General features: G+C 42.2%; 1 protein-coding gene across 1 annotated transcript; it reads left to right on the top strand.

Moving 5' to 3' along the window:
- Positions 1-504: 504 nt before the first annotated feature.
- On the top strand, positions 505-25,351 carry LOC308289311 (transient receptor potential cation channel subfamily M member 5-like; the record flags this gene model as incomplete). The annotated part of the gene is made up of 15 exons (XM_080730970.1): positions 505-631; positions 1,022-1,128; positions 3,141-3,371; positions 3,699-3,797; positions 5,296-5,421; positions 5,693-5,822; positions 6,147-6,289; positions 15,688-15,806; positions 15,929-16,154; positions 17,303-17,424; positions 17,995-18,127; positions 18,234-18,413; positions 19,169-19,332; positions 20,194-20,357; positions 25,215-25,351. 15 exons carry the CDS (start codon positions 505-507, stop codon positions 25,349-25,351), a joined length of 2,208 nt encoding a protein of 735 aa, XP_080587096.1.
- Between the last annotated feature and the right edge of the window lie 563 nt (positions 25,352-25,914).

Below are 25,914 nucleotides of genomic sequence, written 5' to 3'. Positions count from 1 at the left end.
AAACACACTTTTCTGCCAGAACTTTCAAAGGGATATGAAACTAGAGGACAATATCTGACTCCAAGTCTTAGGAATTAAGTATTAGGTGATACACACAGAATGCAAAGCACTTTATTGCTGTGGATGTCGGTATGCTAACCGCACAGGCATAGGACCGATCTATGGCTGTGTATTTGGAATATTACATGATATGTTATACAGAAACAGATGATAGACCCTCTGTATATATTATATTATATAATAATAATACAAAAAATAAATAAAAGAACATAAAAGTATTGTAAATTATACATGATGTGAGCATGCACGCTACTTCATTATCAGACTTATTATTATTATTATTATTATTATTATTTTTTTATTCTTCAACTTCTTGTTTATGCCCCAAAATGACTGGACATACAGGTTTGATTCCTGCTGAGAATATTTGTTACATTACCTTTATCTTGTTGTCCATTGTGTAGTGCCAAACAGAGCATTACAGTTTATAAATTATTCAACTAAATGACCTTTGACCTTGACCCTCAGGTTCAGAGCATCTGCCAGAACAAGAAGCTGATAACATTCTACCATGAAGACCAGGAGAGACCAGAAGACTTTGATATAGTCATGATCAAAGCCCTGATGCCAGGTACAAAAAATAATAATTAATATTATATTTAATTGTCCTTACTAATGGGAGGTGAAAAATGCTGTGGGTTATTGCACATTATGATGTTCATTTAACATTATCATTGTGTGTGTGTGTGTGTGTGTGTGTGTGTGTGTGTGTGTGTGTGTGTGTGTGTGTGTGTGTGTGTGTGTGTGTGTGTGTGTGTGTGTGTGTGTGTGCGTGCGTGCGCGTGTGCGTGCGTGTGCGTGCGTGTGCATGCGTACGTATGTGCATGCTTGCGTGCGTGCGTGTGTGTGCGTGTGTGTGTGTGTGTGTGTGTGTGTGCGTGCTTGCACGCCACGACTGCATGTGTGTGTGTGTGTGTGTGTGTGTGTGTGTGTGTTTCAGCCAGTAAGCATCGTGCATCAGGTAATACCTTCCCTTACGGTAGGGAGCTGTTTCTTGCAATGAGATGGGACAGATTGGACTTTGCTAGCAGTGAGCTCTTCAATGATGATATCAACATCAACTGGAAGGTGAGAAACAACATCACAAAATGTTGAAGTCACACATAATTACTGCATATAATTACTGCAACCTAGTCGTACAGAAATATTAGACTTTACACAACATTCTGTTGTACATTCTGTAACCAATTTAGCAAAGAACGACTTCCCCTAAAGGGCGAGTTCGCGCAGAGGGCGCGGTTGCGCAGGACGGAATTCATTATTAATATATATCGGACCAGTTACCCATATATGGAGATCCCTGATACCCATATATGGAGATCCATCTATATGGAGATATGGGCATATTGGTTGGATCGGTGGTTATACAAAAAAAAAAAAAGTTTCATAACTACATTGTGCAAGTGCAGTACGGCAGGGGAAGCAGCTAAGAACAAAAAGCTAAACTATCCGTGTGCAAAAGTGGAAGTCTGTGGAACCAACCGTGTGCTGTGAGACCCCAGACATGCTTACTTGGTTACTCGTTACTGTATGTGAAAGTCCTATGACGTCTATGACGTCTGACATCTTACATGCAATCCCTTTTATGCCCATGGAGATACCTGTCTGTAGAACCAACCTTGTGCTGTGAGACCCCAGACATGCATCCGTGCATGTCAGTATCTGACTCTCAGTCCTTGTCCCCTCTTATGGGCATATTGGTTGGATCGTCGGTTCTACTGAAAAATGTTGTTTTGTACAACTGTACGTCAGGGATCTCCATATATGGGCATACAAGGGACAAGGATGGAATGTGATGTCACAATGATGTCACAATGTCAACAATGTGATAATAGCTATAGACCAGGGGTAGGCAACCTTAGGCACGGGTGCCAACATTGGCACAGGGGAGGGTGATCACTGGCACTAGGGCTGTCACGATTATGACATTTTACATGACGATTAATTGTCACTCAAATAATTGCGATTAACGATTTAATTGTGTTTTTGTCGTTGACAATTACATATTTGGCTTGTAGGCTTTGAAGTTGCACATGGCAATCATGACACATAAGACAACTTAAATATACAAAGAAATTACAGACATATTTGACAATTTTATACTTAAAAAATCACACCCGTGTGAACTGAGCGGTGGTTTACCCCCCCCCCCCCCTTCCCCCCTGTGTGTGTGTGTGTGTGTGTGTGTGTGTGTGTGTGTGTGTGCGTGTGTGTGTGTGTGTGCCTGGTCTGGCCTGGCCTGAACAACAGCGCCCCTCCCTTAACATGTGTGGTCATAAAAGGTACTGCAGGCCTGCAGGCTACATACAGACACACACACACGGACGGACGGACGCATACACACACGGCCACGTATAGGAGACGGTGTAACCACCGCTCAAAAATAACATTGATAGTGGAAATAGCCGATCTACAAGCTCACAACGGGTCGCATTGCGACGCGCTGTGAGCTTGTAGATCTGCTATTTCCACTACTTTTTGAAAGTGTTTGTAACTATATTAACATTTCTCAACATGGAAACGATTATGACGATTATGCAAAATTGCGATTACCTCAAATAATTGCGATTAGACGATTATGTAATAATTGTGACAGCCCTAACTGGCACACTGGCAGAATTGTGAGAGAGGATTTTTATTTTAAAATCACATATTTCTTTAAAAGTGGTCAATTAAATGAAGACATCTAATTTACAGCAGCCTACGTCCTGCACACAATTCTACATTCATTAAAACTCTGAACTCTGACTCGGGAGGGAGTCGGGGAGATACAGTACTGTAGGTGGGTTATTGCTAATAGAGTCTAATGATCATTATAACAATGTACAACAAAATATGACAGAATATTTGATGCGGTGTCATTAAAATGTATGTTGACATGGCACACTGACTATCTAGAAAATAAAAATATGGCACTTCATTTCAAAAAGGTTGCTGAGCCCTGCTATAGACTATAGACATTGAGCCATTACGTGTACATGTCTACGGATCTACGGACAAGATGTGATGGTTTTCATAGTTAACTGCGACCTATAGGTCACAATAACCTGTCTCTGTTTTACCTTCACTGTCTCCAACAGGATGAAGCTTTTGAAGACTTCATGATGTTCGCACTGGTCAATAACAAGCCCAAATTTGTCCGTCTGTTCACTGAGAAGAACTTCAACATCCCTGAATATGTGACTTATGGCCTCCTGGAGAAACTCTACAGCGCATTGGATGAAGACACACTGGTCTACAAGATGCTACTGGAGTGCCTTTCGGAGAGATTGGGAACCTCACACTCTCTGAAAGAGATCAGCTTGTTTGAGGTTTTACGTTTAGACAAAATCTATATTATGATCCTTGATTCCGAGGAGATGAGATGACCTTTATTTAAAGCTGTAATGTTGGTGGAGAGAATTAAACTAACAGCACAATCTACTGTGAATATAAAAAACATTTACAATTAATTTGTGAATAATTTAATCTGATTAAAAAACAATATTGTACGAATACATTTTTGGGCAAAAAAAAGAAAGAAAGCACATCCACAAATAACAATCTACAAAGTACATCCACTTGATATGAAAGGAAATGTGTCTTCTGTGACAGGATTGTCTTATTTCCTCTTCTTTACCTTTTCTCTTTCTCTCCAGGTGTCAGGTGTCTTGAAGAAGTTCATGGGTGATGTGAAGCCGTTCTACTTCACTGTTCTGGGTCTAGAAGACGTCACATCTGGCAAGAAGGCTCTGGAGGTATTTTTCTGAATATACTGTTATGTTGTTTCATCCACTCTGCATGAACCCTTACCTGACTTTCGCCAGATGGTGGCAGCATTGCGTTGCATTGCTTTACCATCTGGGCTCGGTCCGCCAGCGTTGATAACACTCGTAAAGTCCCGGGCCGGACCAATCAGCGGCAGCTATGGGCGGGCTCTGAGCGGCTCTGAGCCAATAGAGTGACGTTGCCTGAGTGCATGACGTTGCCTGTCTGCAACGTCATGCAGACAGGCCAATATGAGTGGTTGGAGTTGGCACTCCCAGACTGTGATAGAAACGGCCACATCCAATCACCTGCTACAGAAATTCAAAAAATGGCCCGCCCCTTACATAGAGTCTGGCCGAGAGATCCCAGATGTAAGGCAGAGCGTTACGCACTGCTGCAACTATCTGGCGAAAGTCAGGTTACATGAACCCTAGTGTTCCTATCTCATCAGCTGATTTGCAGACTCACAACGTGCAGTGTTGTGACGTGTTGTGAGCTGGTAGATCGGCTATTTTTGGTGGAGATATAGTGTAGAGGGAAATAATTAGGGGTCCCTAGCAATGACCCATGGGGGACTCCGGTAATAGGGTGCAAGGGTAGCCTGCTTCCAGACCATAGACCCCGCCGACTCTCAGAGTGGACTGTTTCTCTGGTCTGGAGCTGAGTACATGAATCGGCAGTTCAGCCAAAACTAACGACTATCCAATCCGCGCCGCAGCCCGTTTTTTCAAGCGATGTCATCATCAGAGCGTCATCATTAGAGGACAAAGCACCTCCCACCCCCCTCCCTTCCAGAAATCGCCCACAATAGGGCACAGTTTCAGACTACTGCATGAGCTGAGTCTGAGATCAGGCTAGTGCACGGGGTTAATAGCAGTTTAATAAATGGTGCATTTATATAGCACCTTTATCCAAGGCGCTTTACAATTACATTCACCCATTCACACACACATTAGTACACCGGTGTTGGAAGAAACAATGCAAGGCACCAACCTGCTCATCGGGATTCGGGAGCAATTGGGGTTCGGTGTCTTGCTCAAAGACACTTCGACACTAACTCTGCTGAGAACCTTCCGGTTCCCAGGTGGCTGCTCTACCCCTAAGCCACTGCCACCTAATAGTTATCAGCCAGCCTCTACATTGTAATATTATAATGATCTGTTACATAGTTTGTTTTATCAAATTAAAGTTATGCTTTCTTCAGTTTGAAGTCAATGAAGGCCTGATCAGTAAATGTAAACAAATAGCTCTGGAGAAATGTTTTTATTCTCAGATCTTGATACAATTACAAACACTATAAACAACATATAAATGATTTGTAACCTTTTGCCAGAGGGTAGGATAACAAAAAATGTGAAAGGTCTTATATTTTTTCATAATATGCTTTGTTACTTGTACCTTTGTTGGGGGCACTTCAAAACAATCCTGTGTTGATCAATTAAAGCTCATATCCCATTTCCTCTTCATAGTTTGTTCTTCTCCCCTCAGCATGTCAAAGAGCTGCTGAAAGAACATAAGTACAGGAACCAGCCCTGTGAATCCCCCTGGACTCATCTCTTTATCTGGGCTGTCCTACAGAACCACAGTGACTGGGCTGATTTCTTCTGGGAGATGGTAAAACACCTGATGCTCAAAGTAGGCTGAAGGATTTATTATTATTTACATTATGTGATATAGCGTGTCTGTAACCAGCCCTCTGTCTCTGTGTATCTCTGTCCCGTTGTCCATCTGTCGCCTGTTTACTTGTCTCTGTCTCTATGTCCACCTGTCCCCATCTCTCTGTCCATCTGTCTCTGTGTCTTTGTTTGTCTCTGTATCTCTTCTGTCCCTCTGTCTCTCTGTCCCTCTGTACGTCCGTCCCTCTGTCCATCTGTCCATCTCTCAGGCAGAGGAGCCAGTGCTGAATGCTCTGAGTGCCTTTAAGATGCTTAGAGAGATGTCAACAATGGAACATAAGACAGAGACCAAACTTTCCATGGGAAAGCTGTCACAGAAGTTTGAGGAACTGGCACATGGTGAGACCTTAAATAATTAAACTGAAGTTTTTTTTAAGTTGTTAACTTGAACTGATATCTAGTGTTTTCAAGCTCACAATCCAGGAATCTGATGTCATTGGCTAACTGCTCTCCCAGATCCCTACCCTGACCTTATACACAATTAACCCATTTCTACCATGATGCTTAAACAACCATTTCAACCTTTTATCAGAAGTTAGGTCAGCTCCAGTCTATTCTGGCTGTTTGTGCATTGCATTTTGGGTATGTAGTGCTATAGGCAGTGGTGTGTTACATGTTTTTTCAGAGGGTATATCATAATTATGGTGGTATGTTTCACCTCAGATGTGTTGGGTTCATGTTACCAGAGCGATGAGGATAACTCCTTCGAACTGCTCAACGGAGTGTCTCCAGTCTGGGGAACAAACTGCGTCCAGATGGCCATGGCTGCTGAATCACTCCTCTTCTTCAACCATGATGGTTTAGATGTTGGTACAATTCTGACTGGCTGGATCAGCTGGTCACAGTCTATGTTATGTTACTGAGTTATGGTACATTTACACCACATAGCGGTCAGCCAGGCTGCTTTTGAACTCAGGTGTCTGTAGTTCCCGAACGTCTGGAAAAAGTAATTGATCGCTTGCAACAAACTTTGCATGTTAGTTTCGCCAGCCACAGCGAGCAAGTGAGCCTGCCACTGTGTCTGTGACTCTGTGCTGGGCGTTCATGGTAGCGCGTTCACCTTCCACATGGAGGTGCATTCAACAGCGCAAGTGTTCAAGTGAGGTTTAAGAGTAATACAGAGAATTTATTGTCATTAATCTACAGGGACAATAAGCAAAATGCAATGTTGTGATCGAGGTGATAATAATAGTAATAAGTATTAGGGTAACAATAATAATAAGAAGAAAAACTAAGATAAGGTAAGATAATAATAATAATCATATTCGTGTACACTGTAGGGAGCTACAATGGAAAAAACTATGGCTCGTGGACCAACCGGTGACTTTGTACACGACTTCGTACATTTCCCATAGATTCTATGGGACTTGACCACTTGCTCCTGCCCTTCGTGTACACGGTCTGTGCCGTCTATAGTTTCTTAATGGGGGGCAGCAGAGAGCCATATGTACACAGGCCCTAGGTGGTGTCCACGACCAGTAGTTTTACATGAACCCTCAGAGGGACACTGTGGGCTTAACAAGTGGTCCGTGGTGGTTCTCAAAGTGAGGTCGGGGGACCCTCAGAGGGACACTGTGGGCTTATCAAGTGGTCCATGGTCGGTTCTCAAAGTGAGGTCGGGGGACCCTCAGAGGGACACTGTGGGCTTATCAAGTGGTCCGTGGTCGGTTCTCAAAGTGAGGTCGGGGGACCCTCAGAGGGACACTGTGGGCTTATCCATACCTTGGCTACAGGGGGGAAATAATTAAATGTACTTTTCATCGTGCCTGTTGCTAAGGTATGGCAACATGATTGGTGTCTTGCAAGACACCAGTCATGTTGCCATACCTTAGCCTTTCCTGAACTGACGCAGCTGTGAACATGTGTACACAGCCAGCATATTACTCAATGCCAAACTTTGCACACACACTCCTTGCCTGCCAATCCACAACCTCCACCCCTCCAGGGACCCCCAGGGCTTATCTCCCGATTAGGACACTTTCCAGCATAGTGACATGCAGAACAAACTGTCCATATAGTATGGTTTACATAAAAGTCAGTTGTCTTTCTCACACACACACACACACACACACACACACACACACACACACACACACACACACACACACACACACACACACACACATATATATATATATACATATATATATATATATATATATATATATATTTCATTTATTTATTTCATAAATATTTTTCATCACAATTGGGTTTGTGGGGAGCCATCCCTGCTTCAAGCTGTCACAGCATGGCACCAACACTTCAAACTAGTTAAAAAACCCAATACAGCAGATCTACAAGCACCTCACAGATCTACAAGCACCTCGCACATGCCAGGGACAGAGTAGGTTGGCCTGTATAAGCCTTGCTGTCAACACACTATACTACACCACTCAGGCCACCAAGCCAGGTGTGGTCAATTAGTGCCTTCTTTTGATCAGTGGCTTCTGCTTGATGAGTGGCACCAGTCTGTCTTTGTTCCCTGGTCAGTCAAGTTCACTGGGAGAGAATGTTTCAGATCAGTGCAAGTGTATTTGTTTTCCATTTGGACTTACTGTGTTTTGTTGGTACAGTATGCGTGCGACTAACTAATATTTCTGATAATTCCAATTTGTTTGTTGTTTAATTAGCCGGATTGTGAATGCCCTGCATTTTTCTTTCATCTTTAGAACCACACGTGTGTAACAAAACAGAGTGGTGATCATTTGGTGTGGGTGAAGAGAAGAAAAACATTTCATTAAAGGAGTAGTTCACCCCCAAAGTGACTTTTTTTCTATTGAACTCAAGTCTCCATGGCGTGAGTAATACATTGAAAAAATAAGTCATTTTGGGGGTGAACTACTCCTTGAATGTCAGTTTTGTGGTGTTTTGACTGGACACCCTGAGGATATTGCCAGATAGACAGACAGACAGACAGACAGACAGACAGACAGACAGACAGACAGACAGACAGAGAATTGTAGGCCTTGCATTTATTTGACTTGGTTCCAACAGATGGCGAAAATAGCTAATCTTCAAGCTCACAATGCCTCACTGTTTGGACAAAGAGTTGAGGCGTTACATTTTGTAAAACACGGCCTTGTGAAAATAGCAGATCTACATGCTCACAACACCTCACAACGCAGGGCGGCGTGAGCATGTAGATCTGATATTTTCACAATTTCTGCCCCTAATATTTAATTTATCATTTTAAAAGTATTAAAAAGTCCTTAAATTGTCTCTTTAGAAATGTGCAGATAGCCTCTGTATACTGTTGAGTGGAAAAACAATGTTTCACATTAAGCTAAAAATTTGGGACCACCCAAGATCATTTGGAGACCCCTCTAGGGGTCCCATAGTTGAACCACTGACTTATAAGGGGAGTATGGAGACCCCTCTAGGGGTCCCATAGTTGAACCACTGACTTATAAGGGGAGTATATGAGGCTGGATCCGTCTGGAACACTGCACTAGGCTCTCGCCAGCTCTGTAGCTCTCCACACTTGAACAGTTGTGTCCTTAAATTCAATTATAATAATTAACCCCTGTATATACGGGCAATAGTTTCACATGACTTTGTGTACACAGCCAATAGTTTTACATGAACATGTTCAGGCTTTAGTACTGTACTGTCTCGTGTAGCCCAACAGAGCCCATCACAGCACAACACGGCCCACCAGAGCCCAATACAGCCTACCAGAGCCCAATAGACTCCAGCAAACCTAAGTCCAGCCCAGTCCTGCCCAATAGGAGTATAGACCAGGGAAGGGGGGTAGTTAGATGACTGCACCAGACTCCACCAGGCTGCTCCATGCTCCAGCCAGCTCTGTAGATCCTGTGTACACGGCACTCCTAACTCGAAAGGTCAAGGAAAAGGGTCGTTTTAGGCGTCAAAACAGGCCCTTTGTCCTTAAAATGAATAAAAAAATCAAAAAATGTTTTGTTTCAGGCAGGACACACGTTTCATATTTGAAGCATGCCCGATCTGGTCCATGGCCGGTTCTCAAAGTGAGGTCGGGGGGCCCACAATGTCCCTCTGAGGGGACACGGCACAGATTGTGTACACGAAGGGCAGGAGCAAGTGTTCAAGTCCCATAGAATCTATGGGAAATGTACACAGGCGTTTACAAAGTCTCTGAGTGTCCCACCAGGCTGGAGCAGCCTGGTGTTGTCTGGTGCAGTCCTGTCTACCCTAGTCTGGCCTATTCAAGCCAGATCTGGACAGTAATGGCCTGGTGGAGTCATCTAACTACCCCCTTTCCCCGGTCTATACTCCTACTCGGCTGGGCTGGACTTAGGTTCTCATGACCCTTTACGATTGCGAAAAAGACACCGAAACCCGGATTTTTGTCCTTAAAATCAATAAAAAAATCTAAAAAAATCTGTTTGTTTTACGCAGGAAACACTTTTCATATTTGAAGGATGCCTGATCCGATGGAATGGGTTTCGTGTCTCTCCGACACTTTGAACCCTTTATGATTGCGAAAAAGACACGAAATTTGCACGCCACCAACACGATTACACATTCTTTCGGATAAAAGACACTTATTCTGACTTACTTTTTGACGCTGAATCCAACAAACCCGGTCTCGTGTCTCTACGACACTCCTAACTCGAAAGATCAAGGAAAAAGCCACTGTGTACACAGGCAATAGTTTTACATGACTTTGTGTACACGGCCAATAGTTTTACATGAACATGTCTAGGCTTTAGTACTGTACTGCCTCGTATAGCCCAACAGAGCCCAGCACAGAACAGCACAGCCCACCAGAGCCCAATACAACCCCCCAGAGCCCAACAGAGTCCAGCAAACCTAAGTCCAGCCCAGTCCTGCCGAGTAGGAGTATAGACCGGGGAAAGGGGGTAGTTAGATGACTCCACCAGGCCATTACTGTCCAGATCTGGCTTGAATAGGCCAGACCAGGGTAGACAGGACTGCACCAGACTCCACCAGGCTGCTCCAGCCAGCTCTGTAGATCCTTGCACATGCGATTAACCACTGTGTACACGGGCATTAGTTTTAAGTTTTACATGAACCCTCAGAGGGACACTGTGGGCTTATCAAGTGGTCCATGGCCGGTTCTCAAAGTGAGGTCGGGGGGCCCACAGTGTCCCTCTGAGGGGACACGGCACAGACCGTGTACACGAAGGGCAGGAGCAAGTGTTCAAGTCCCATAGAATCTATGGGAAATGTACACAGGCATGTACAAAGTCACCAGTAGTTTTACATGAGCCCTCAGAGGGACACTGTGGGCTTATCAAGTGGTCCATGGTCGGTTCTCAAAGTGAGGTCGGGGACCCTCAGAGGGACACTGTGGGCTTATCAAGTGGTCCATGGTCGGTCCTCAAAGTGAGGTCGGGGGACCCTCAGAGGGACACTGTGGGCTTATCAAGTGGTCCATGGTCGGTTCTCAAAGTGAGGTCGGGGGCCCACAGTGTCCCTCTGAGGGGACACGGCACAGACCGTGTACACGAAGGGCAGGAGCAAGTGTTCAAGTCCCATAGAATCTATGGGAAATGTACACAGGCATGTACAAAGTCACCAGTAGTTTTACATGAACCCTCAGAGGGACACTGTGGGCTTATCAAGTGGTCCATGGTCGGTTCTCAAAGTGAGGTCGGGGACCCTCAGAGGGACACTGTGGGCTTATCAAGTGGTCCATGGTCGGTCCTCAAAGTGAGGTCGGGGGACCCTCAGAGGGACACTGTGGGCTTATCAAGTGGTCCATGGTCGGTTCTCAAAGTGAGGTCGGGGGCCCACAGTGTCCCTCTGAGGGGACACGGCACAGACCGTGTACACAAAGGGCAGGAGCAAGTGTTCAAGTCCCATAGAATCTATGGGAAATGTACACAGGCGTGTACAAAGTCACCAGTAGTTTTACATGAACCCTCAGAGGGACACTGTGGGCTTATCAAGTGGTCCATGGTCGGTTCTCAAAGTGAGGTCGGGGGACCCTCAGAGGGACACTGTGGGCTTATCAAGTGGTCCATGGCCGGTTCTCAAAGTGAGGTCGGGGGGCCCACAATGTCCCTCTGAGGGGACACGGCACAGATTGTGTACACGAAGGGCAGGAGCAAGTGTTCAAGTCCCATAGAATCTATGGGAAATGTACACAGGCGTTTACAAAGTCTCTGAGTGTCCCACCAGGCTGGAGCAGCCTGGTGTTGTCTGGTGCAGTCCTGTCTACCCTAGTCTGGCCTATTCAAGTCAGATCTGGACAGTAATGGCCTGGTGGAGTCATCTAACTACCCCCTTTCCCCGGTCTATACTCCTACTCGGCTGGGCTGGACTTAGGTTTGCTGGACTCTGTTGGGCTCTGGGGGGCTGTATTGGGCTCTGGTGGGCTGTGCTGTTCTGTGCTGGGCTCTGTTGGGCTATACGAGGCAGTACAGTACTAAAGCCTAGACATGTTCATGTAAAACTATTGGCTGTGTACACAAAGTCATGTAAAACTATTGCCCGTATATACAGGGGTTAATTATTATAATTGAATTTAAGGACACAACTGTTCAAGTGTGGAGAGCTACAGAGCTGGCGAGAGCCTAGTGCAGTGTTCCAGACGGATCCAGCCTCATATACTCCCCTTATAAGTCAGTGGTTCAACTATGGGACCCCTAGAGGGGTCTCCATACTCCCCTTATAAGTCAGTGGTTCAACTATGGGACCCCTAGAGGGGTCTCCAAATGATCTTGGGTGGTCCCAAATGTTTAGCTTAATGTGAAACATTGTTTTTCCACTCAACAGTATACAGAGGCTATCTGCACATTTCTAAAGAGACAATTTAAGGACTTTTTAATACTTTTAAAATGATAAATTAAATATTAGGGGCAGAAATTGTGAAAATATCAGATCTACATGCTCACGCCGCCCTGCGTTGTGAGGTGTTGTGAGCATGTAGATCTGCTATTTTCACAAGGCCGTGTTTTACAAAATGTAACGCCTCAACTCTTTGTCCAAACAGTGAGGCATTGTGAGCTTGAAGATTAGCTATTTTCGCCATCTGTTGGAACCAAGTCAAATAAATGCAAGGCCTACAATTCTCTGTCTGTCTGTCTGTCTGTCTGTCTGTCTGTCTGTCTGTCTGTCTGTCTATCTATCTGGCAATATGTTCAGGGTGTCCAGTCAAAACACCACAAAACTGACATTCAAGGAGTAGTTCACCCCCAAAATGACTTATTTTTTCAATGTATTACTCACGCCATGGAGACTTGAGTTCAATAGAAAAAAAGTCACTTTGGGGGTGAACTACTCCTTTAATGAAATGTTTTTCTTCTCTTCACCCACACCAAATGATCACCACTCTGTTTTGTTACACACGTGTGGTTCTAAAGATGAAAGAAAAATGCAGGGCATTCACAATCCGGCTAATTAAACAACAAACAAATTGGAATTATCAGAAATATTAGTTAGTCGCACGCATACTGTACCAACAAAACACAGTAAGTCCAAATGGAAAACAAATACACTTGCACTGATCTGAAACATTCTCTCCCAGTGAACTTGACTGACCAGGGAACAAAGACAGACTGGTGCCACTCATCAAGCAGAAGCCACTGATCAAAAGAAGGCACTAATTGACCACACCTGGCTTGGTGGCCTGAGTGGTGTAGTATAGTGTGTTGACAGCAAGGCTTATGCAGGCCAACCTACTCTGTCCCTGGCATGTGCGAGGTGCTTGTAGATCTGCTGTATTGGGTTTTTTAACTAGTTTGAAGTGTTGGTGCCGTGCTGTGACAGCTTGAAGCAGGGATGGCTCCCCACAAACCCAATTGTGATGAAAAATATTTATGAAATAAATAAATGAAATATATATATATATATATATATATATATATATATATATATATATATATATATATATATATATATGTATATGTGTATATATATATATATGTGTGTGTGTGTGTGTGTGTGTGTGTGTGTGTGTGTGTGTGTGTGTGTGTGAAAGACAACTGACTTTTATGTAAACCATACTATATGGACAGTTTGTTCTGCATGTCACTATGCTGGAAAGTGTCCTAATCGGGAGATAAGCCCTGGGGGTCCCTGGAGGGGTGGAGGTTGTGGATTGGCAGGCAAGGAGTGTGTGTGCAAAGTTTGGCATTGAGTAATATGCTGGCTGTGTACACATGTTCACAGCGGCGTCAGTTCAGGAAAGGCTAAGGTATGGCAACATGACTGGTGTCTTGCAAGACACCAATCATGTTGCCATACCTTAGCAACAGGCACGATGAAAAGTACATTTAATTATTTCCCCCCTGTAGCCAAGGTATGGCAGCTGCCATAGCTTGCCATACCCAATTGACGCCCCTGCATGTTCACCTCCAGTAGGTTGGGAAAGTAGCCTGCCACCCTGTGGAAATAGGCTTGAACTGCAAGATAGGACCCTAAAACAAATAAAATGGAATAAAAAAGCATCCGTAAGACGGATGGGCGAACAAGTGGTGTCCATACGTAGATGGGGTCCCAGAGGACATGTAGAGCCCACCCCCTTATTTTTCACGCCCCCAGGGAACACACAGCGGGGTTTGGAAATTTGTCGTGTACACCAGCCCTAGGACCTCGGCTTCGTGGACCGATTTAACGATAGGGGTAATAATTGTAATAAGGGTAATAATAATAATAATAAAACTTCAACAGTATCAATAGCCTAGCTGCAAAAAGAATGTGTACCGGTATATTCTATTGTAGACAAACACTTGTATAATTATACAATAGCAGCCATAGTTACAGTAATAGTAGTCACATCAACTACTACTACTACTTCACATGAAAATGGCTGAACCACTGTCTTACAGCACGTCCGCACTGCCCGCGATGCGATGCGAGCGATGACATTTAATTAAAACACATTTGTTTCAATGAGGACGTCCTGACCTAGCCTCTATTTTTGCGACGTTTTGCGGCGACGTCCATAGAGATGAATGGCCATGTCCCGCCCCCAAACACTTGTATATTATTATTTATTTATTTGATTGGTTCAGGCTACGTCGCAACGCAATGACCGACGCTCCATATCGACAGTGTTGGGTTACTTTAACGCAACACTTACCAGTGATGTACTCTCATAGTAACATGAGCCAAAACACAGTGGCACAGTAGGATGATCTTTCTCTGACTTAGGTTAGGTTTAGGCATGAGGAGTGATGATTGGTTAACGTTGGGTGCAGTTTCAGGGTAACCAATCAGAAACAGAGTTGGGCAGGTCTTGCCTTTCAGGGAACACACACACACACACACACACACACACACACACACACACACACACACACACACACACACACACACACACAGTATAGTCAATACATTCAAATAATGTAGTACAGCACAAGTACAGTTAAACACCCTGCCTAAAAGGAGCATCCCAAATAAGTCCTTGGTATTCAACTCATGGATATAATAAATAGAAAGACAATATATGTAAATCAAATTACATACAGTTCTTGGTGTTCAGGCTCTGTTACATTTTCTCCCTGCTCAGCACAATTAGAAAACCATCATTAACCATTAAAAGCAGGGATATATATATATATATATATATATATATATAATAACAACCTCCCATGGGAACAGAACTTATAGCAGAGCCCACTGGTGGTGCTGAGATGGCGGTGGGAGCAAACAGCACCTCACAACCAGAGGCATATGCAAGGCAAACAGGATGAATACAGACTCAGGTGACCTTAAATACCCGTCCAATTGGTCAGATGATTGCTGCGTATGACGTATGGGTTGTGCACGGTGCACAACACTGAATACACCCACATAGTGCAGCACAATGTGAACCTCTCGAGTATATCTGCCTGAACTAACCTCGCAGGCTACGTATCATTAAGTTACAATGAAAAGCTCCACCGGCTGTCCGTCAGTCCCTCCATCAGTCCCTCCAACATATCACGTTGCGATACACTTTTGCCCCTACTCTTATCTCTGGCACCGTGCAATTTTTTAGATTTTTGCAAAACACATTTTTGGACACTGCTCCAACAGATTTTGGCCTAAAATCACGCAAAGTGGTACACAGTATCTCTAAAGTCATATCATTAACATGGATCCCATTTCCCATATTCCCTCCTGATTGGCTACGATTGCCTTCTAAAGTTTGTGTATGCAACGTGACAGTCGCTTATTTCCCGATTAGGGAGTCTTACTGGTTAAATTACACTCACACATGTGTTACATTAACACAGAGTAATAACTAAAAACATACTTTTCTTCCTCTCAGTCTTCACTGTCTGGGGTTTGGTGGGGCCCCATGAAGAGAGACACATCAGTGTGGAAGTTCCTTCTCACCTTCTTCTGCCCCCTGCTGCTCTACACCAACCTCATCCCCTTCAAGGACCGGTTAGCACTCATCCTTACATGTTTAACAGTACACTTGTTGTATAGTCATTGAACCATAAATGAAATTCAATATTTGTTTAATACTAGGTTGAGCGGGTTAATCATGTTTCTCCATCTCACAGTGATGCAGACGAAGGGGGGGTGAAGTGTTTGCATTACTGGATTCATTTCTGGAGAGCTCCCATCACTACCTTTATGAGCAACGCAGTGATGTACTTCGTCTTCCTCTTCCTGTTTGCCTACATGCTGCTGGTGGACTTTAAGCCACCGCCCCCTATTGGGCCGTCCATCAGTGAATGTGTGTTGTACTTCTGGGTGTTCACCTTCTTAGGTGAAGAGATCAGACAGGTGAGTGGAAGGAGATTCTCTCTCTCTGCCTGACTTTATGCTGACTGTTTGCCTGTTACAGGCCGACGTGAAAAGGGTTGCATTTGTTCCTTGACCTCGTGGAAATGTGTGTGGAAACCTCCTGAAACATTTAACTAAAGTGCATGGGGCTATATAACCCCATTTGGCCCCTGGGGCGCATGCACTTTGGACACATCTGCCTTAAACAGACAACATTTGATTTGTCTCCCAGAGACAACTAAACAGATTGATTACCAGGTATTTGTTGAGGACATGCTGTCCATGCTGTCCACTGAGTCTGTTTCCTTTAGAGAGTTGGAGAAAATACCAGTGAAAGCAGGGCCACAGTGCAGACCCTTTCCAAATAACTGGACATTGAATTTGCTAAAATGGAAAATGAGCTCAAAGATACATTTGCAGAGTAAGAATATCTCTCTACCACTAGGGAGGATAAGTTGCCTTTTCTCTTGCTGTGCCACAAAACAACACACACAAAAATGTGTTTTTAATGTAAAGTAAAGTAACTAGTTACTTTGATAATTTAGTAACTAGTAACTTATAACTAGTTACATTTTCAGAGCAGTAACTAAAGTTACTTGCCCAACACTGCTTATACTGTACTTTACCCCTGTTCACACTAACTAAAACACTTTGACCTTTTACTAGCCCACTTGTGTCCTCCCTCCCTCCCTCTCTCTCTCTCTCTCTCTCTCTCTCTCTCTCTCTCTCTCTCTCTCTCTCTTATTGCATTTCCCGTGTTAACACACTCCCACTCATCCAATAAATACCTATAAGTATAACAGTATTACTTTTTAATTGTGTGTCATTAATATAACAAATAGACAGCAACAAATAAACAAACAAAATCTGCCTTCACTTGAAAAATAGTCCGCTGAAAATGTTATTTTATTGCCAAGTTTGTATGTTTACATACGACTAATATTGCAGAATAAAGACTGTCTAAAACAGATTTTTAGGAATTTAACTTGGCTTATTATGACTATTTTGAATCTTCTTCCTATTTTTCAATTTTGTCAATTGTAAAATATCTAAGTAAAATAATTTCAGTGCCTGCAATGTTGCCACAGCTGTAATGTAAAGACAAATATTGTCCTTAGAGGCTGATTGATGTTTTTAATTACTTTCAGGCATTCTCTGTGGGCTACAAGTACATGACTTTCTGTCAGAGGATGAGGCTGTACTGGCAGGATTTCTGGAACAAGTGTGACCTCATTGGCATCATTCTGTTCATTATTGGTCTCATCTGCAGGTTGGTACACAGTCTTTTTTCTTTAACATAGTACTTAGTAAATATGAGGGCTATGAGAGTTTGATTAAAACAAATGAAACAAGCACAGGTCTCCGCCAGGTCAGGTAGGTTATTGTGGCAACCTGGTGGTGCTATAATAGCCCTAAGTGAAAAGGGTGCTATGTCTTCTTGGGCCTTTCACAGCAATCGGGCACTGCATGCATGATTTGAGGCATTTTGTTCCAACCTGCTGGTGGTGCTATAGCAGACCAACGTGAAAAGGGTTGCATTTGTTCCTTGACATAGTGGAAATGTGTGTGCAAAACTTCACGGAAATGGCTGACTGCGTTCATGATTTGAGGCATTTTGGTCAAAACGGACCAATCCTGCAAACTTTGGAAGCAAATTTTAGCCAATCAGGATGGAAAATGGATACATGTTGATCACATGATTGTAGAGATACTGTTTACCGATTTGCCGGAAATTTGCTGGTAACAGACTAATCGGACACACAGACGGACAGGAGCGAAAACATACTCTCCAGGCGGAGACAATTAGATTCAATGTGTTTAATATGCTTGTGTGCTTCAGGATGTTTGAGACGTCCTATGAGTTTGGACGTGGTGTCCTCTGTATCGACTACATGGTCTTCACACTCCGTCTCATTCACATCTGTGCCATTCACAAAGAGATGGGACCAAAAATCATCATAGTTGGCAAAATGGTAAGTTAATAAGACCAATATTAACGGTCTCTTAGCATGCTGTGAAGAATGCATTGGCCACTGATATTATAATGAATACAAAATGTCTTTGTTTCTATCTGTTCAGATGAAAGATGTCGCCTTTTTCCTCTTCTTCCTGGGGGTGTGGCTTATGGCATATGGAGTAGCCAATCAGGCACTGCTGTATTCCTACGATCCCAACCTAAGTCGCCTCTTCCGACGAGTGTTCTACACACCTTACCTCTACATCTTTGGAGAAATTAATCTTGAGGAAATCTTGAATGGTGTGTGGTTATTGGATATTTGTCCAGGATTTGCTGACTGTACATTATTTACAGCACCTTGTAATATTTGTGTCCTTGTACTGTATTAGCCTGATTTCAGACTCTACGCTGGGGCTTGAGTCTGAACCTGTCTCCATTCTATTTGATTGAAAAGGGGAGGGGATTTCAAATTTGAAATTCCCAATCACAAGAGATCTGGTGGGAGGGGTTGTGTTTGACTTTTGCACACAAAACATTCCCTCCTCCCCCTCCCCTCAATGACATGCACCAAACAGGTCATTGTCTTTGATGTTTCATTGATTAGAGAGAATCACTAACGAGCTATTTGACACTTGTATGGCTCAATCAATGACTGCAGTTCGGAGCCCTTTTGAAGTTCAAAGGGAGCAATTAAGAACTCTGGTGAGCCACGCAGCCACCCCTCCCTCCACTGTTTCTGTTGATTTTCAAAAGTTAGACGCGCCCCTCCTCCGCATTGCATTGATTTCATTGGTCGGTTTCGGTCGGTTTGAGAAGCTTTCGGTAGCAACAGACACGTCATATGACACATCCAGACCAAGAGATGCAGTTCACTCAGAGAGTGGGTGGGTCTATTGGCTGGAGCCAGGCTAGTACTGTATCTCTCATATGGACATAAATAAATGAATGAAATATTTGTTTTAGTTTCCCATCTTTATAAGGTTTGTATTTTACTAGCCTGCCAATCATTATTATTTATTTATTTGTTTGTTTGTTTATTTGTATAAAAGTGACACAGAAGTGGGACATGGACCAGCAATGCACTCGCAACATGACACTGATAGATGACGGTGATGAGCCATGCAGGAGCGAGTACAACAACTGGCTGGTGATGATTCTGCTGGGGTTTTTCCTGCTGGTCACCAACATACTGCTCATCAACCTGCTCATCGCCATCCTCAGGTAGAGAACCAGCCTTCTGTCTGTTACTCTCTGTGACTGTCTATCTTCTTTAGCCCCTTTTCCACTGGCCCCACACCACACCACTCCACACCACACCGCCCACTTGTGCCTGAACTAACCTCCCACTTTATCCACTACAAGGACCTGGGTAGAGTGGTGTGAACGTGGTACTAAACATGGTACTAAAAAGTATCCAATCTACAGTAGGTCTGAGCTAGGCCAAACAGGGCCAAATACTTCATAATAACTGATCACTCACTGATTTTTCATTTAGACCACCAGGATATAGTTGTAATATATGATAATGGATTATATTGTGTTATAACCACTGTTATAATATATTATAGTGTATTATAATTATCATAGTAATACATTAATACTTTATAGTGTATTATAATCACAGTTATAATCCATTATAGTGTATTATAATTTAGGATAGTTGTAGTACAAATTTATATTGTATTATAATCACAGTTAAAAGGGTGAATTTGTTTCTTACTGATAGGGGTACTTTTGTGTAATGTAAAATGTAGATATTTTTATGTGGTGCGGTGTGGTGTAGTGTGGTGTGGTGCTAAAGCTGCAGTCGAAAAGGGTCTTTGTTTTCTAAATTCAGATCCCATCTCCTCTCATTACCTCCTACAACATGTACCTTACCTACTGAACACTTATTAGTGTGGTTGCTATACTGCCCTACAAAGCCAGAGTGCGGTAACTACGAACAAAAAAGACGGAATTCATTTCCCAGATTCCTCATGACTCGCGTCAATTGCACCTTTCTAGTTATGTAATGTTCTTGTTCTTAGTTTTTGTGGTTTGATTTAATAGTTTGTTGTTTTGTGCCTTCAACCCTTCATGCAGCAACACATTCAACAAGGTGGAGGAGAAGAGCTTAATCTACTGGAGGTTCCAGCACTACAACCTTGTGGTGGAGTACAAGTCCCGTCCTGCTTTGGCTCCTCCATTCATCATCCTCTCCCTCGTCATCTTTTTGGTGTACCCTAAGTGTCACGGGGACGACCCTTGTGGGGGTCTGTAGATCACATGCTATCCTTTATGAATCATACACGTACATCTTTCGTATAAACTTTGTACATTAGTGTAATTATTTGTATATTGACATATACTGTGGTAGTTATTTGATCGTATTAAATGTAATGCAGGGGTCTTCAACAGGGGGCCCGGGACCCTTAGAGTTACTACAGGGGGGCCGCCAAATCTTTGCGTGATAGGATCATTCTTTTAAATTAACAACTTGAACTCTCGCGTCCCTATTCTGAGGAGAACTTTAGCCAAAAACAGCAGATCTACCCAGATAGCAAAACTTTATTGAATCAACGTTGTGTTTTTGGTCAGGCTCAAGATTGAATAAACATTGATGTCAGACATTGAAAATAACATTGAAGTTGCTCGTTATGATCAACATCAAAACAACATTGAAATTTCGATTCATCTAGACAATGAATCAACGTTGATTCAACTATGATATGATCAACATTGAAATGATGTTGAATTGCATCAACATTGATTCAACGTTGCATTATACATTGAAACAATGTTATTAAAGGGCCATTTCAGCCCTTTTTTTCAACCTTCCTCTGTATGTTCTTAAAGGAGTAGTTCACCCCCAAAATGACATTTTCTATTGATTACTTGTGCCATGGAGACTTGAGTTCAATAATATCTTTGAGTTTTTGTCGCATTCCTAAGACAATAATTTGATTACAATAAATATTGATTGATTCTGGATGCATCTAGAATCAATGGGAATACATTTACTATATTCTTTTTGTCCTAGGAATGCGACAAAAAAAATATATATATATTATTGAACTCAAGTCTCCATGGCATGAGTAATCAATAGAAAAAAAGTAATTTTGGGGGTGAACTACTCCTTTAATATGCCTCAAATAATGCCAAAATAATCACTTTAATCTACTTGATGAAGTTCCACAGGGAGAACGCCAGAGTCCATCTAGTGACATCATGCCATATGCCTGAATGGTAGTGATGTCACTGATGGACGACCAAGTTTACCCCTGCAGAACTTCAACACCAAATAGAGTCAAGTGATTATTTGTGGCTTAAACGAGGCATATTAATTAAAACAGAAGGTTGAAAAATGCTGAAATGGTTCATTAAGTATGCTTACTGCAGTGGTTCTCAACCTTTTAATACAAAGACCCCACTTTATAGGAACGCTTTTGGGGACCCCAAACTTGATTATAATTATGCGATTAAAGGTGAATATTCAAATATGATGGGAACTTGCAGATCAGCTATTTGCAAACATAATCTTTTTATTAAGAAACCAAGGTTGAGAACAACTGCTTTACTGCATGCTCTACGAACAAAACAAACAGACAAATTATTCATTCAGTCATTTATTCAAGATTTCACATTTTAGCACAACAATGTTTTTTCCTGCCTTCAATCAACTTACATGACCGAAACTCACAGTTTTCAAATGATCCAACTCAAACCATTTGTCCTTTGGCCTTTCTTTCCTTGTACCGCGCCATTCCTCTCTGGTGCATAACACTATACTTCTGCAGTGCATCCTGGTATTGCAGTTCAGTCAACTTGCATTCAAATTTACAAACAGCCGCTGGGGAAAAAGAAGAAAAAACAAACACACACACACACACACACAGGTTATAAAGCAGCAGTGTGGGCATGTTCCATTCCAAAGTGACATAAAATGTCCAGTGTGTCCTATTTAGTGTATTAGATTTTCAGGCAGCCTTAAAGGAGCACGTAAGACATTTTCAACCCCATCTCACACTAATGCTCGTAAAATGAGAGATCAGAGATCTCCATTATATCCATTCATTTATTAGTGAATTCTCACCATTAAATTGAATGGGGAAATTAAGACGGAATTCATTTGCAAGTGTGCCTTGAATCACAGCAACCACACTTGCAATTTCTGTCAAATTGTTAATTCCGTTGTAAAGTAGTAAACCTAGTATTTTTAGGTGCAGACTCACCAACATGCAGGCGTGTGTCCTTGAAGGCCCTCTTTGGTCCCTTCCTCGCCCAGTTTAAGATGCAGGCCTGACTGTCTGTTGGTCATCGTAGACAGCATTTGCCTGATCATACTTTCTTGAGTTGATCCCTCCGAATTACAGTAACAGATTAGATAGAAAATGGTTAGTGAGCTACTGTAAAATGTACTGTGTGCCCTGTCAATTGGACAGTATTTTAAGTGTAAATGTAATGAATTTTATTAACTTTTTATTACCTCTAAGAAATGGTTAATGTGACATTTGCTTCACATCCACGAGTAGCTCTGTAAAAATCCTGGTGTTTTTGTTGGCAGCAATGTCTTGAAGAAAAAAAATATTGGGTTTGCATTACATTTTCAATTTAGAATAACACTGTACAACTCACTGATAGCGTTTGCACCCCTAACTTTTAATAACCATTAAGTACTTAACTTTTAAGCCTAACCAACACAGTTACAAATTACATGAAAAAACATGACAAAGACTGTAAAGTTTTTTTTAATGCAGAGGGCATCAGTAAGGTTAAGGAATATATCAGAAAATGATAACTTGCCTTGCAACATTTGACTGGGCACCCCTCCATGGAATCTTCCCTGTGGCGTGTCAGTAGCTGAACCTTTAAGAAACCAACATCATCAGCATTGCACATACATTTTGGTCACAGTGTATGTGGGAGCTAGGGGGTGAATGGAAATATAGGCATCTTTACCCGGGCCAGGTGATCTGAAGTCAGCTGATCTGGAGACATGTGCGTACTGTAGCTGTCATCGACGTCTAAAAGCAAGGCATACATCTTTGTTTATATTGAACATGAATGGTGAATTTTGCAAAAAATATAATAATACTAATGAATAAAAGAGATAAATAAGAGAAATACATACCATTCCTTGCTTGTTCTGATGGCACAGTGTGGATTTATTGGCATTCCTGGAGATATTGGCATTTCTAAAGAAATACGGACAGAATTTACAAAATAAGGCAATTTAGCACCCTTAAAGTTGTTCCATGTACCTAGCGCATGCCTGGTGGTAAGATAGATAAATAAATAAAATATAATAAGTCTTTAATAAGTTAGAGTTGGTGCAATAGCCACAGCAACTGTTGAGTATAAAGGGCTCTTGTTGACAAAGGGACAACATCCCATTCCTTACTTAAAATATGTTGTTGTCAAATGACATCATGCCAACATTAACATGCAGCTCCGTGCAAAATAGTGACACTGAAGAAGCTACTGTAGCCTATATACAATCAACATTTAAACCAGTTTAACATTTCCATCAGCATAAGGTCTCCTAATCCAACCACCACCTATTGAAACAGACATGAGACACAGTAAGAGATACATAATTATATGAAACATATTAGTCTACTAACCATCTTTGCAAACTCCAACACTGCCAAGTAGCTTCCAAAAAGCCTACAATGAGAGAACAAAAACATGAACTATGCTATAACTCAGACAAAGACCATGTACAATACAGTATGTCCACCCTGAGGCAGTAATGGGAAGGGCTTCACATACCATTATTAGGCTGGTTAAATGACTGAACATCCTCAGAGCAACTTCCTCCAGAGGCTAGAGGGGAACATAACATGAATATTGGATGCTATAACTTTTGAACTCATATCACAAGACTGATATGTTTGCATTTGTATTGACAAAGGAACTAAATGTATGTATATTAAAGCTCTCATGCAATTAGATTTTGTTAATGCCATTTGAAAACTTTAGTTACTGCTTTGTAGATGATCATTATTACAAAACATACATTAAACATGTCAACCCTATATACATTTCAGCAATTTGAAAACAGCAGATCTACAGGCTCACAATGTGTCGCAATGTGTAGCATTGTGATTTTGTAGATCTGCTGTTTTCAAAGGATTAGGATCCCGAAACAGGCTAACAAAATGGCAAGCATTTAATGCTATTTTGCCAATAAGGCAAGCTGCAAACTCCGGACTAAGTTGCCATGACAATAATTCACAAATGTAACATTTAGTCAAACAATGTCAGCCAGGTGATGCTATCTAAACTTCAAAATAAATTATATTCTCAAGAACTTACCAGTTCTTCTCACACACAGAAGAACAAGCCACAATGGTGCTACTGCAACTGTTTGAAATTTGAAAAACTCAAGTCACGTGAGATCTTGTGGGTCTCGCGAGATCTCACAAGAGGGAGGGGAGGGGAGTGGGAGGATCAGGAGGAGGGGGGGCAGTGATCAGCACCACACACATTGAAACAATGTAAATTCAATGTAGGGCATTTCAACATTGAAAAATCACCATTTATACTAAATTGATTCAACACATTTTTTTCAATTGTTGAAATGGTATCTGTAATTAAACATTGAATCAACATAGCTTTTTCAACCTCAACCAAAAATAACCAATCTGACCAAAATTCAACATTGAATCAATCTCTTTTGCTATCTTAAGCTAGTTAGTTGATCAGCTATGTTCGGCAAATAGATTTGGTGTAGAGGACAAAAAGAACAGACCAAGTACATAGCGAAAGGTCAAGTTTTCAAATATATCGTAAACGTCTGAAAAAACAACGCATGAATCCAACATAGACTGATGACAGTGCTGTCAAACAAGCCTATGAATCTATCTATGAAATCGATGAGAATTCTGCATCACACATTTATACAATATGTAGAGGGGGTCCCTGGATCATCTCTCTCTCAGCGAAGGGGTCCTTGGCCTGAAAACGTTGAAGACCCCCGATCTAATGAACACAACAAATACTTATTTTATCTTTTATCTTTTGTGAAAGGTTATGTAGTGTCATTTGAACACATGGGTGAAGTCTTGAACAAGAATCATTGATAACTGTCCATGTTATTGTCTGTGCATGCATGAATCTAGTCGGCTCAGCTGAAGAAGACACGGCAGGAGAAGTTCAGAAATGGGAGAGCGATCAGAAGAAGACCTTCCTGAAAGCCCAGAGGGAGACAGAGAGAAGCAGTGACTCTGAGAGGATTAAGCAGATTTCTGACGAGTAAGATGATGATGATGACGACGACTTCATGACTATCACTATTGCACTGAACTGCACTGCTTTGAACTATGTGTGTTTTGAACAGTGTGCAGAAACAGCTGACTGAAAGCAGAGACATTGACCAGAGGATTCTGCAGATTTCTGACAAGTAAGATAATAAATACTTTATTGGATTTAACTTCATGTCAATCACTAAATGTCCTGACTGATAAGACAGCATCAGTCTGGTCACTTGTTCACATTATAAATGTCTCTATGTATTAACTCACTTACTGCCAATTTAAAATGCCCCTCGAGTGGCACTAGTGCCAGAAGCCTCCATAGACTCCCATGTAATTTATAGTGCACAGATCATGCACGCCCATGCACAGATCATGCACCATGTTTGTGCAGGCTGTTCACAGCTTTCAAACAAAAAAAAAATATTGGAAATCCGTTCAGGCATTCATGATTTATCAGCCATAATGTTTTCTTCAGATGTAAACAAAAATGGCTGCCATGTTTGAAAGATGGGGTTGTATGGGGGGTGGAACATGCAAAATCGCGATTGAAATCATGTTTACTAGA

This window comes from Nannobrachium achirus (genome assembly GCF_963921795.1).
Source record: "Nannobrachium achirus genome assembly, chromosome: 1".
NCBI classification, from domain to species: Eukaryota; Metazoa; Chordata; class Actinopteri; order Myctophiformes; family Myctophidae; genus Nannobrachium; species Nannobrachium achirus.
Note: the sequence above shows the minus strand (reverse complement) of the source record. Positions and strands in the feature narration are given on the sequence as shown.